Here is a 13,928-nt window from a genome sequence, read left to right as displayed (position 1 = left end):
CTGTAATGAGGCACCTCTGACTCTCTTAACTTGTTAGAATGCTGCAGGGCTGGCATAATAGGAAGGGTGTCCTGGATGCTGTGGGTTTGGTATAAAAGGAAGGGTGTCCTGGATGCTGTGGGGCTGGCATAAAAGGAAGGGTGTCCTGGATACTCATGTACACTGTCCTAGTCCTGTATGTTTCCACTGTTCTTGGAAGGAGAGAAACTGCACCAAACATAAATCGTCCTCTTTTTGACTGTGGTAAAATATTCAAACATAAAATACATTATTTTAACAATTTTCAAATGTATACTCCAGTGACATTAAATAAATTAACTCTATTGTACAACCGCAGTACCACCACTCATCTCCACAAATTTTTTATTTTCCCAAACCAAAACTTCATACCTGGGAAACATCATTTTACTTCTTGTCACTGTGGAGTTGACTATTCTAGGTACCTCATATAAGGGCTGGCAAACAATTTTTGTCCTTTTGAAGCCAGCTTATTTCTGCTGGCATGATGTCTTAAAGGTTCATCCATGCCATCGCATGGGTCAGACTTTCTTTTTAAGGCTGAATAATATTCCCTTGTGTGTGTATAATACATCTTGTTGATTCATTAGTTGACACTTGGGCTGCCTCCACCTTTTAGCTATTGTGAACAATGCTGCTATGAACGAGGATGTACAATTTTCTCTTTGAGATCTTGCTTTCAATTTTTTCAGGCACATTCCCAGAAGTGAAAATTCTGATAAAATAGTAATTCTATATTTGATTTTATGAGGAAAAGCCATAAGGCGTCCACAGTGGATGCATCATTCTGCAGTCTCTCCAACAAATTGTAACAGTTGCAATTTCTAAACACCTTTGCTAGAACTTTTTATTTTCTATTATTTGGTTAATGCCATCCTAATGGGTATAGAGTTGTATATTATTGTGATTTGATTTGCAGTGTACTAATAATTGGTGATGCTGAACATCTTTTCATGTACTTATTGGACATTCATAGATCTTTTTTTTGTAGTAATATCTACTCAAGTCCTTTGTCCTTGTTTTATTCGGATTATTCCTATTTTTGTTGTTACTGTTGAGTTGTAGAAGTTCTTTCTATAGCTTGGATGCCTTATCAGATACAAAGTTTGTAACAATCTTTCCCATTCTATTATTTGCATTTTCACTCTGTTGGTAGTGTCCTTTGATGCACATAAGTTTTACGATTTGATGAAATCCAATTTATCTATATTCTTCTTTTTCTATGTTTTCCTTGTCTTTTTTGTGTCATATCCAAGAAATCATTTCCAAACCCTATGTTGTGGACCTTCTTCCCAATGTTTTCTTTTAAGATTTAGTTGTAGCTCTTCCATTTGCATCTTTGATTCACTTCCAGAATGCATGTGGATATCCAGTTTTCTCAACAGCATTTGTTAAAAAGATTGTTCTTTCCCCCACTGAATGGTCTTGGCAAGCTTGTTGAAAATCATTTGACCATATAACTGAGAGTTTTCTCCAAGGCACTCAATTCTATTCTGTTTGTCTGTATGTCTGTCTATATGTACCATTCTGTTTTGATTAGTGTATCTTTTTAGTATGCTTTGAAATCAGGAAGTGTCAGGATTCCAACACTGTTCTTCTTTTGCAAGATTATTTTGGCTATTTTGGGTATCTTGATATTCTACACAAATTTTAGAATTATATCTATTCTTGCACCAAGTAGTACTGGAATTTTGATAAAGATTGCAATGACTCTATAGTATGTTTTATTTTGGTTTCTACTGGTATCTTAACAATATTGAGTTTTCCAATACATAACCAAAAACGTCTTTCCATTTATTTGTGTATTCTTCAATTTCTTTTAGCAATGTTTTATTGTTTTCAATGTGCAAGTGTTTTACCTTCTTAAGTTTATTCTTAAGTATTTTACATTTATTTATTTATTTGGGACAGAGTCTCACTGTGTCACCTAGGTTATAGCGCAGTGGCACCATCTCCTCTCACTGCAAACTCTGTCTCCTGGGTTCAAGTGATTATTGTGCCTCAGCCTCATGAGTAGCTGCAATCACTGAGTGTGCCACCCACCCAGCTAATTTTTTTTATCTTTTTTTTTAGTAGAGACAGGGTTTCACCATATTGGCCAGGCTGGTCTCTAACAACTCCTGACCTCAGATGATCCCCCATCTCAGCCTCCCAAAGTGCTGGGATTATGGGCACGAGATACCGTGCCAGCCGTATTTTACTCATTCTAATGATGAAATTTGAACTGTTTTCTTTTTTTTTAATCTATAAGAATGTTCATAGTAGTTTTATTCCTAATAGCCAAAAAAACTGGAAATAATCCACAGTTTCCTCAACTGGTGAATGGTTAAACAAGCTTGATACAACCGTACCATGACACATTACTCAGCAATAAAAAGAAACAAACTATATAATTGATACAATGCAACTCAGATATATCTCAAGGAAATTGTGCTCCGTGAAAAAAGCCAATGCTGAAAGGCTACATATGTTCCATTGTTATAATATTCTTTTTTTTCTCCCGTAAGTTATTGGGAAGATGGTGTTTGGTTACATGAATAAGTTCTTTAGTGGTGATTTGTGAGATCCCAGTGCAGCCATCACCCGAGCAGTATACACTGTACTGTGTTTGTTGTCTTTTATTCCTCGCCCCTCTCCCACTCTTCCCCCCGAGTTATTTCTCATTTTGGTAGGCTCTGTCAGAGGAAAGGTCTAGGGCTAAAGGCTGTTAAGATTTTTTTTGTTTCACGGAGTGTTCCCTTGATGTAGTACTCTCCCCTTTTTCCTGTGGATGTCTTCCTGTGAGCTGAACTGCAGTGATTTTTGTTTCTCTTCTGGGTCTAGCCACCTAGCAAGTCTACCCGGCTCTGGGCTGGTACTGGAGGTTTCTGCACAGAGTCCTGTGATGTGAACTATCCATGGGCCTCTCAGCCATGGATACTAGTGCCTGTTCTGGTGGATGTGGCGGAGGGTGCAATGGACTCTGTGACGGTTCTTAGCTTTTGTGGTTTAATGCTCTATTTTTGTGCTGGTTGGCCTCCTGCCAGGAGATGGCGCTTTCTTGAAAGCACCAGCTGTAGTATTGTGGAGAAGGACAGGTGGTGGGTGGGGCCCTAGAACTCCCAAGATTGTGTTCTTTGTCTTCTGCTACCAAAGTGGGTAGGGAAGGACCATCGGATGGGGGCAGGGCTAGGCATGTCTGAGCTCAGACTCTCCTTGGGCGGGTCTTGCTGCGGCTGCTGTGAGCTATGGGGGTGAGATTCCCAGGTCCCTGGAGTTGTGTACCTAGGAGGATTATGGTTTTCTCTGCTGAATCATGCAAATCATCAGGGAAGTGGGGGAAAGCCGGCCGTCACAGGCCTCACCCAGCTCCATGCAAACCAAAGGGCCGGTCTCACTCCCACTGTGCCCCCGACCACAGCCCTGAGTGTTTCCAGGCAGAGGGGCAGTCGGGCTTGAAAACTTGCCTGAGGCTTTCTGCATCCCAGCTGTGAAAGAAAAAGGCTTTAGTTTTTTTCCTGCCTGTGAAGTCTGCAAGCTGGATTCGTGCCCTACCCCAAGTTCCAGCCAGGAAGCCTCTCACCCCATTCAAATTGTTGCAAAGTTCAGCTAGGGAAGTCCTTCTCCCCTGGAGTTTTACCCACTGCTCCTCTGTCCTCCCTCCTGATGTATCCCTGTGGTGCCAGGCAGGAATGGGTTGCTTGGGGATTCAGCGAGTTCCCAGGGCCTCCCCGCTACCTCCTACACCTGTGTATTTCACTGAGCTTGGCTGTCTAACCTAACTCCGTTCCAGGTAAAGTTGAGAACTTCTCCTGCAAACAGACCTTCACATTGTCCAGTAGGGGTGTGTGTTTGGGAGAGGAGGGTCTCCCTTTCCCACTTCCGCAGTTGAGGCACTCACAGTATTTGCAGTGTCTCCCGGGTCCTGCAGGTGCAGTCCCCTTCCTTCGGAGGGTCTGTGGGTCCTCTTGAATTGTTTTCTTAATTTCATTTTGGGTGGTGTCCTATTTGGTTAAGTATAGAAATATAAGTGACTTTCCTTCCTTTTTATTTTTTTATTTTTGGTAGAGACAGGTTCTTGCTTTGTCGTTCATGCTGTTCTTGAACTGTTGACCCCAAGCAATTCTCCCACCTCAGCCTCCCTAGTGTTGGGATTATAGGCGTCAGCCACCACGCCTAGCCATGAGATGTTCTTAAGTGGTGATTTTGTATCCTGAAACATTACCAAATTCACTTAATCATTCTTTCAGAATTATTTTCTGGGTCTTTTAATGGCATTCTACATATGACATTATGTCATCTGAAAACAGAGATAATTTTATACTTTTATTTCTAGTTTTTATTCTGTTTATTTCTTTTTCTAGGCTAAATGCTCTGCCTAGGTCTTCCAATAATATTTGGAATTGAAGATGTGAAAGTATGCATCCTTGGTTTGTTCCTGATATTACAGAAAATGTCTTTGGTTGGCTGGGCGCAGTGGCTCACGCCTGTAATCCCAGCACTTTGGGAGGCTGAGGCGGGCGGATCACGAGGTCCGTTAGCCACCATCCTGGCTAACACAGTGAAACCCCGTCTCTACTAAAAATATAAAAAATTTGCCAGGCATGGCCAGGCGCAGTGGCTCACGCTTGTAATCCCAGCACTTTGGGAGGCCCAGGCGGGCGGATCACGAGGTCAGGAGATTGAGACCACAGTGAAACCCCATCTCTACTAAAAATACAAAAAATTAGCCAGGAGTGGTGGCGGGCACCTGTAGTCCCAGCTATTCAGGAGGCTGAGGCAGGAGAATGGCGTGAACCCAGGAGGCAGAGCTTGCAGTGAGCGACCAGCCTGGGCGACAGAGCGAGACTCCGTCTCAAAAAAAAAAAAAAAAAAAAAGAAAATATCTTTGGTTATTCAGATTTTATATGATGTTAGCTATGGGAGTTTCATAGATGGTCTTTACTATGAGATAGTTTCCTTCTATTTATAGTTCATCGAGTGCTTTTGTCATGAAAGGGTGTGGAATTTTGTGAAATAATTTTCTGTAGCCAAGGTCTTCTGCTTTGCATCTGGATGAGCCACTCTGCTCTACATCAACTCATACCATGTCTATTACATGCCTGGCTTTTGAGAGGAAGGGATACCTTGTGTTCTCCAGGGGCCACTCCACCAGACCCACAACAGTAGTAACCTGCATGAGGCGGGAGGGGAACAGAAGAGGCTCTCTGTAGATGTTCACTGGGATGGAGGTATCCCTGCCACCCTGGACTCAGACGTGGGCAACGTGTTTAGGGACAACAGGGGAATGGACCAGAATCAGAAGCAATAGAATGGGGGGACTGGCTCAGTGTCCTGTGGGTAATTTGGGGTGACAGTTACAAAGAGTCACCCCATTTGTCCCAGAGTTGGTGGCTGTGTTGATGAAGCTCTCAAAAAAGGCAGTTTCTTTCTCACTCTGACCACTACCTGCTGATAGCCCCCCTTCCTTTAGACTGATCAGGCATCAATCAGGCATTGATCCTTTATGCCCCACAAATGTAGGAAACCAGCTGGACTTCTATGAATGGCCCTGAAGTTTCTATTAATGGGTTTTAGATGAAGGAAAGGGGGTGAAATGGTTCTTTCATGCAAATCAGCCCCCTCCTCATATCTCCCAAGCCCTTAGTAGAACCTCACCCCAGACAGTCACCTGAATACATTTCCCAAGTGGGATGGAGAAGGCCAGACTGGCTGCAGCCAGCTTTCCTGTGAGGACACAGCCACTGATCCAGTGGGCAGATGAAACAAGGTCACAGCAGGGGCTGGCTTCCCAGCTGTCATCATCTGCAGACTGCTCCAGGACAAGCCCAAAGCACTCAGCACTACCTCAGTCCCAGACCCATCGAGTCCTTCAGTTTCTCCATACCTTTGTCTATTTCCTTTTTCACCAAAGATAGAACATGAAGGCCCTTGTTAAGATGCATCTGCACTTATTGTTCTGAACACAATTGCTGTACCACGACATGCCTGTCTGGTCCACTCTGCTAATTTTAGTAAAGTCCTAGGATCTTGGCCTCACTGAAGGAGATTCCCTGACAAACATCAGAGCCCTGAAGTTTCATCTGTCATGGGACAGAAGGAGAGCCCCTCTGAGCCCTTCTAATCTTACATGTTATTTATGCTTTCCTGGCTGAAGCCATTCTGTGTAGAGGCTAAAGAGCCCCTTTGCATCTGGTTGTGACAGGACATGAGGTCCCAGGTCCAGAACTCAGGCTGCAGCAATTTCTGGGGAGGCCCTGAGTCTGCAAACTTAAAGGATAATAGAAAGAATTAGGGAAGTGAGTAGGGATCATTGACTGAGGATCATATCACATGTATTTAGTGCCAACTGACATGCTCACTTGAGGGTATCTGTCTTAGAGAAGCTCTGTCTTTGATGTTAAGCACCTAGACCTGGCATCGGGAAGGGCAGGCCTGCCCCAGCTCTGCCTCTTTCAAGCTGTGAACACTGTGTGGAGTTTCCAGATAAAATGCAGGGCACCAGTTTTTTGTATTACAATTGAACAATATTGTGTGGGTGATACACATACTGATTCTTTATCATTGTTTTCACTGAATTCAAATTTAACTGACCTCCAGTGTTTATATCACGTTGGTGTACAAGTCCTTGTGGGTTTTGCCATTACTTTTATTTGTAAAACCTGCAATTACTTGTGCACCAATTTAATATTTGATAAACTTTAGAACCTTACCTCCAGGCCACAAAGCACTACCACTTCAATCAGGGCCTACTGCCTGAAAAGCAATAATAAAGCTGTTGTCAGGATTAAATGAGGTCACATCCTCAGGAATTAAAAAGCTGCTGATTGATAGTAAGATTGCAGTTGTTCTAAATCTTAATGCAACCTATCAAAAGCTCTGGGATACAGCAAAAGTGGTGCTAACAGGACAGTTTATAGCATTAAATACCTACATCAAAAAGTCTGAAAGAGCACAAGTAGACAATCTACGGTCACCCCTCACAGAACTGGAGAAACCACACAAACCCAAACCCAAACCCAGGAAAAGAAAAGAAATAACGAAGATCAGAGCAGAACTCAATGAAATCGAAACAAAAAAAAAAAATACAAAAGATAAATGAAACAAAAAGCTGGTTCTTTGAAAAGATAAACAAAATTGGCAGACCATTAGCGAGATTAACCAAGAAAAGAAGAGAGAAGATCCACGTAAGCTCAATTAGAAATGAAGCGGGAGATATTACTATTGATACCACAGAAATACAAAAGATCATTAAAGGCTACTATGAACTCTTTTATGTACATAAACTAGAAATCTTAAAGGAGATGGATGAACTCCTGGAAATATACAACACTGCTAAGTTAAACCAGGAAGATGTAGAAACTCTGAACAGGCCAATAACAAGCAGCTAGACTGAAATGGTAATAAAAAAAATTGCAAACAACAAAAAATCCAGGACCAGATGGATTCACAGCTGAATTCTATTAGATATTCAAAGAAGAGCTGGTACCAATCCTTCTGACGCTGTTAACAGGATAGAGAAAATGGGAATCCTTTCTAAATCATTCTGTGAAGCCAGTATCATTCTGATACAAAACCAAGGAGGACATAACAGAAAAATAAACTACAGACCAATATTTCTGATGAACCTAGATCAAAAATCCTCAACAAAATACTAGCTTCCCAAATCCAACAGCTGTCTTAAAGATAATCTACCATGATCAAATTTCTTTTATACCAGGAATGCAGAGATGGTTTAACATCCACAAGTTGATAAATGTGATACACCATATAAACAGAATTAAAACACAAAATCACATGATTATCTTAATAGATGCAGGAAAGGCATCTGATGAAATCCAGCATCTTTTATGATTCAAACTCTCAGCAAAATCAGCATAGAAGGGACCATACCTTATGGCAACAAAAGCCATCTGTGGCAAACCCACAGCCAACATTATATTCAATGGGGAAAAGTTAAAAGCATTTCCCCTGAGAAATGGAACAACAAAAGGATGCCAACTTTCACCACTTCTATTCAACATAGTACTGGAAGTCTTAGCCAGAGCAATCAGACAAGAGAAAGAAATCAGGGATATCCAAATTGATAAGGAGGAAGTCAAACTGTCACTGTTTGCTGATAATATGGTTGTATACCTAGAAAACTCTGAAGACTCACCCCAAATGCTTCTAGAACTAGTGAAAGAATTCAGCAAGTTTTAGGATACAAAATTAATGGACACAAATCAGTAGCAGTGCTATACAACAACAACAGGAACCAAGGTGAGAATCAAAGCAAGAACTCAACCCCTTTTACAATAGCTGCCAAAAAAATAAAATACTTAGAAATATACCTAACCAAGAAAGTGAAAGACCTCTACAAGGAAAGCTGCAAAACACTGCTGAAAGAAATCACAGATGACACAAATGGAAATGCATTTTATGCTCACGGATGTATAGAATGAATATTGTGAAAATGACCATACTGCCAAAACAATCTACAAGTTTAATACAATTTCCATCAAAATACCACCATCATTCTTCACAGAACTTCATAGAACTAAAATTCATATGGAACCAAGAAAGAGCCCACGTAGCCAAAACAAGTTTACACAAAAATAACAAATCTGGAAGCATCACATTACCTGACTTCAAACTATGCTATAAAGCCATAATGACCAAAACAGCATGGTACTGGCATAAAAATAGGCACATAGACCGAAGTAACAGAATAGAGAATGCAGAAATGAAGCCAAATACTTAGAGCTAACTGATCTTTGACAAAGCAAACAAAAACATAAAGTGGGAAAAGGAGACAATATTCAACAAATGGTGCTGAGATAATAGGCAAGTCACACATAGAAGAATGAAAATGGATCCTCACCTCTCATCTTATACAAAACTAACACAAGATTGGTCAAAGACTTAAATCTAAGACATGAAACCTTAGAAATTCTAGAAGATAACATTGACAAAACCCCTCTAGACATTGGCTTAAGCAAAGACTTTATAACCAAGAATCCAAAATCAAATGCATTAAAAACAAAGATAAATAGATGGGACTGAATTAAATGAAATAGCCTCTGCACAGCAAAATAAACAATCAGCAGAGTTAACTGACAACCCACAGAGTGAAAGAAAATCTTCCCAATCTATACATCTAATAAAGTATTAATATCCAGAACCTACAAAGAACTCAAACTAATCAGCAAGAAAAAAACAAACAATCCCATCAAAAAGTGGGCTAAAGACATGAATAGACAATTCTCAAAAGAAGATACAGATGGCTAACAAGCCTATGGCAAAATGCTCAAGATCACTAACAATTAGGGAAATAAAAATCAAAGCCACAATGCAATACCACCTTACTCCCTCAAGAATGGCATAAAAAAAAAAAATTAAAGTAATTGATGCTGGCATGGATGTGGTGAAAAGGGAACCCCTTTACACTGTTTGTGAGAATGTAAACTAGTACAACCACTATGGAAAAGAGTGTGGAGATTCATTAAAGAACTAAAAGTAGATCTACCGTTTGATCCAGCAATCTCACTACTAGGTATCTACCAAGAGGAAAAGAAGTCATTATATGAAAAAGATACTTGAACACTCGTGTTTATAGCAGCACAATTTGCAATCGCAAAAACATAGAACCAACCCAAATGCTCATCAATCAATGAGTGGATGAAGCAAATGTGAGATATATATATATATATATATATATATATATATATATATATATATATATACCACTACTCAGCCTTAAAAAGGAATGAAATAATGGCATTAACAGAAACCTGGATGGAATGGAGACTATCATTATAAGTGAATTCACTCAGGAATAAAAAAGCAAACATCATATGTTTTCACTCGTAAATGGGAGCTAAGCTATGAGGACGCAAAGGCATAAGAATGACACAACGGACTTTGGGGACTCAGGAGAAAGGGTGGGATGGGGTGAGGGATAAAAGACTACACATTGGGTGCAGTGTTCCCTGCTTGGGTGATGAGTGCACCAAAATCCCAGAAATCACCACTAACAAACTTATTTATGTAACAAAACAACATCTGTTCCCCCAAAAACCTATTGAAATAAAAAAATTTAAAAAAACACTAAAAGCCTTAAAATCCAAAATAAAATAATAAATAGAAAAACTTAAAAAAGATAAGAAACTCTCCCATTATAGAAAGGATTAGAGGCAAGAGATGAAGAAGCAAGAATCCTGACAAAACCTCACTGACTCCTGTCACCTTAGATGAACATCACCTGTAGAGTTTGATTTGATGGACAATGAATTCAATCTTTAAAATAAATAAGTGAATAAATAGAATAAGGAAAAAATGTCCTAGGACTCTCAAAGGTTGTAATGAGCCCACTGGAGAATGGGATGCAATCCAGCAACAGCAGGGAGAATCTCAAAAGAAGTGTGCAGAGTGAAAGAAGCTCGAACAAATGGGAAGATAGTGTTTGATAACACGAGTAAGTTTCAGAAAATGGAAACCATACAGTAGTGGCAAAGGCAGACTCCTGGCTGCCCAGAAGGGTGTTCGGGGAGTGAAGGAGATGACAAAGCATCATGAATGGCTGCTGGGGTTAGTCAGAGGTTGCATAGCTCAGTGGTGGTGATATTTTCAAAGATCCAGAAAAATGCAAAAATGGGCCTAATTTAATGCTATAAATCCAGCTGTTTTATTAGGTGTGCATTTTTCCTTCATGAAAGGAGTTTTCTTAAAAAAAAAGAATAGGCTCAGGAGAAAAGAAACACAGGGACTCACACTGAGGAGCAGAGAGAGGAAGACACCACTCTGGAAACTCCTGGAATTGGGGAAAGGAGAATAATGAACACATGGGTTCCCCATCAGAGGTGGGTCTGAGATGACACAACTGGACCTGCCACCTGAGCCCAGGACTTCAGTGTAGAGACCCTGTGTCCCAAGTTAAGGGAGAGGGATATTCTGCTTCCTGGATTCCCTGTTCCTGATTCTGAGGACAGAAGGGGAGGAGGAGCCTCCACTCCCAGGCAGGGCCCTGGATGCCCCTGGGACCATGAGGGAAGCTGCAGCCGCAGAAGCCACAGGCCAGGCCTGAGCAGCAGCTGCCGGCACTCACCCTCCTGGTAGCGGAGGAAGTGGGTTCTTGTCTCAGTTCCCCCTGGGCCTGGAGCACTGTCAGCACTCAGGCTGCTGTCATAGGACTGGCAGTAATAATCAGCCTCATCCCCAGTCTGGAGTCCAGTGATGGCCAGGGAGGCTGAGGTGCCAGACTTGGAGCCAGAGAATCGGTCAGAAATCCCTGAGGGTCGCTTATTATTTTCATAGATGAGGAGTTTGGGGGCCGTTCCTGGGAGCTGCTGGTACCAGTGTACATAATAACCCTCTCCGATGTTGGAGCTGCTCCCAGTGCAGGAGATGGTGACCCTCTGCCCTGGGGACCCAGACACTGAGGGCGGCTGTGTCAGCACAGACTGGGCCCAGGACCCTGGAAGTGGGAGAGACACAGGCATCATTATTCGGCTTCTAGAGACAACAGGAGAAAGCAAGAATCCATAGGCTTCCCAGGGCCCCTCCCCTGGCCCTGTATCCAGTCACCTGTGCAGTGAGCGAGGAGAGCGAGGAGGAGAGGAGAGCAGGCCATGCTGGAGATTGTCCTGAGTGCTGCCTCCTGTGCCCACAGCTGAAGCAGAGCTTCCCCAAATCTCTCCCTGCCCCTCTTCATACTCGGAGAGTGGGAGGGTCCATCCATGCAAATCAGAGCCCCAGCTTTCTAACCCCACCCTGGGCCCTAGGTCAGGCCCCTATGCCTGAGGATGTCAGAGAGTGGCAGTGGTGGGGCTGTGTGGTCCCAGGGGGTGGGGAGGACACAGCTGTGAGTCCTGAGCAGAGGACACTAGGCAGGACAGGTGGCTGGTTCTGCTCTGATCAACCTGTCTTCTCAAGAATGGCCCCCGAGCGCCCCCTGGTGTCCAGACCAAGACAAACCATGGTATGACAAAGTGACCAGAGCCTCTCAGAGACACTGCTGCCTCCATGCTGTTCTGTCCACTGCCCCCTCTCAGGGCCAGGCCAGGTGGTGCCTGTGTTTCCTCCCTGTGACCTCAGGGCAGTCCTCCCAATTTACTGGGCTCCTCAAGAGTGAATCTATCCGTGGCGCTCTCACTGTTTATTGCAGAGGACTCAGGTGGTGACTACACAATGTCCTCATAGGCCAGAATCAAACCCAGAGCAGGGACTGACTTTCATGGACACACTTTCTCACATGTGGGGGCACCTGGTCCTCTCATGTGGCTCCTCCCTGGTGGCCAGAGCTCTCCTTCCTCTGTGGATCCTGCAGCGCTGAGCAGAAAGAGAGTTCTTCCTTCTAGGATGCCGAGGACACATTCCCAGAGGGTCATTCTGGTCAATCTTCACTCTCTACTTCCCCAGAATTGCAGTCATAGTCATCGGGATCTTGTGACTGGGCTAAGCTGTGTCTCACATACAGGACAAGGCTGCCCATGACCCCCTCCCTGCCCAGGAATGCTCTTCCTGGTGGATGCCCCATCAGCTCTTAGAGTGAGAACAGAGACAGGAGCAGGTCCACAGCTACCTCTCCCAGGTCAGCCCCATCCTGGGCCCAGTATAATGTGGCCCATGTGATAAGAGTTAGGTCTCTGTCAAATAGTTACTGAGCACATATCTTTGGCTGGGCATAGAGCTCAGTGTTGGAAATGGCATGTTGATCTAGACAGCCTAATCCCTACCTTGTGCAGCTGACCCTGATGAAAACACAGGCATAGGAGGGGCACAGGAGTCCTCTCTTCCACCCCCTTAATCCCTGGGGCAGAGACCAGAGAAGTCCCTGCTGCACTCCAGGGTCTGGGAACAGACCTCGACTAGGTGGGATCACAGGGGAAGAAGGAAGAAGGGACTATAGGATAACCAAGGGAATGTGGGCATGAGCTGAAGATTCCTGGGGTTCAGGGGAAGATGTAGGGAAGTCCACCAAGTAGATACAGATGAGTAACATTAGATAAATAACAGGATCTAGGAGAAGCGGACTCCCGGGAAGGAGCGATTGTGATTGGGAAAGACACCCTGGCAGGGCAAGTCCTCAGAAATCCAAGAAGAGGCACTTTTGTTCCCCAAGTCCAGGAGCTTGTTCACTGGTTGGGCCTGATGTGCTGGGGCTACTGGAGAGGAAGGCAGGGAGGAGTCACGTGTCAGCAGGAGAGGCGTGGAGAGGGGAGAACATGGGCAGAAGAAGAGGAGATGCCAGTTTAGGAAAGCCTGGATGGGGGGTGTGCGATGGGAAAGTCCACATGTACGGGAATATTTCTAGATATTTCATAAAAATGAGATCATGTTAATTTTTAGATTGCTGTGAGAGAAGACAAATTCAAACTATCTTGCTGTTATTCTAAAAGACAGTGTATCTTCAGCAAAGAAAATCTGCTTCACAGGTGCTATCCTGGTGGACGGTAAGCACTGTGTTTTACAAACGCTTTTTTACATTTCTTTTACCATCATACTGCTTTTTTTTTCCAGAAATATATATATCAATTAAAATTGATGACATAATACTACATTTTTGTGAAAGTTATACACTTATCTTTTTGAAACATATACTCCGAACCTTTCAGACCTTCTTCATTGAGAAGACCAAGAACATTCACTACCTAATGTATTCATGCTGTTGTTTCTGAGGCGTAAACTCTTGAAGCTCTGGAATTAATTTTCTTAGATCTTGGAGTATTTCTTAAGAGGTAATGAAACTTTTCTTTACTAACCCTGTATTTATCTAAGGAACCCTCCCATCTCTCTCTTTTTTTTTTTTTTTGTGATACATGGTTGGCATCATTAGCTGCTGAGTGGAAAATGGGCCATGACTGGGAATGAGAACAGAAGAGTGAGTAAAGAATTTTGGAAATCAAATAGCTCTAGACCTGAGGAAATAATATGAAATTATTTGGTAGTGG

The 13,928-nt window shown here is 42.8% G+C and overlaps 1 gene segment (V, D, J or C); it reads right to left on the bottom strand.

Annotated features, from left to right (window-relative positions):
- Positions 1 to 6,715: 6,715 nt before the first annotated feature.
- On the bottom strand, positions 6,716 to 11,705 carry LOC134733546 (immunoglobulin lambda variable 1-40-like). The segment is given in 3 exon segments: positions 6,716 to 6,753; positions 11,084 to 11,452; positions 11,563 to 11,705. Coding segments are annotated over 3 exon segments (510 nt in total).
- Positions 11,706 to 13,928: the final 2,223 nt, after the last annotated feature.

The sequence above is a fragment of the Symphalangus syndactylus genome, chromosome 18 (genome assembly GCF_028878055.3).
Source record: "Symphalangus syndactylus isolate Jambi chromosome 18, NHGRI_mSymSyn1-v2.1_pri, whole genome shotgun sequence".
NCBI classification, from domain to species: domain Eukaryota; kingdom Metazoa; phylum Chordata; class Mammalia; order Primates; family Hylobatidae; genus Symphalangus; species Symphalangus syndactylus.
The sequence above is the reverse complement of the archived record's forward strand: the minus strand, read 5'-3'. Positions and strand labels throughout refer to the sequence as shown.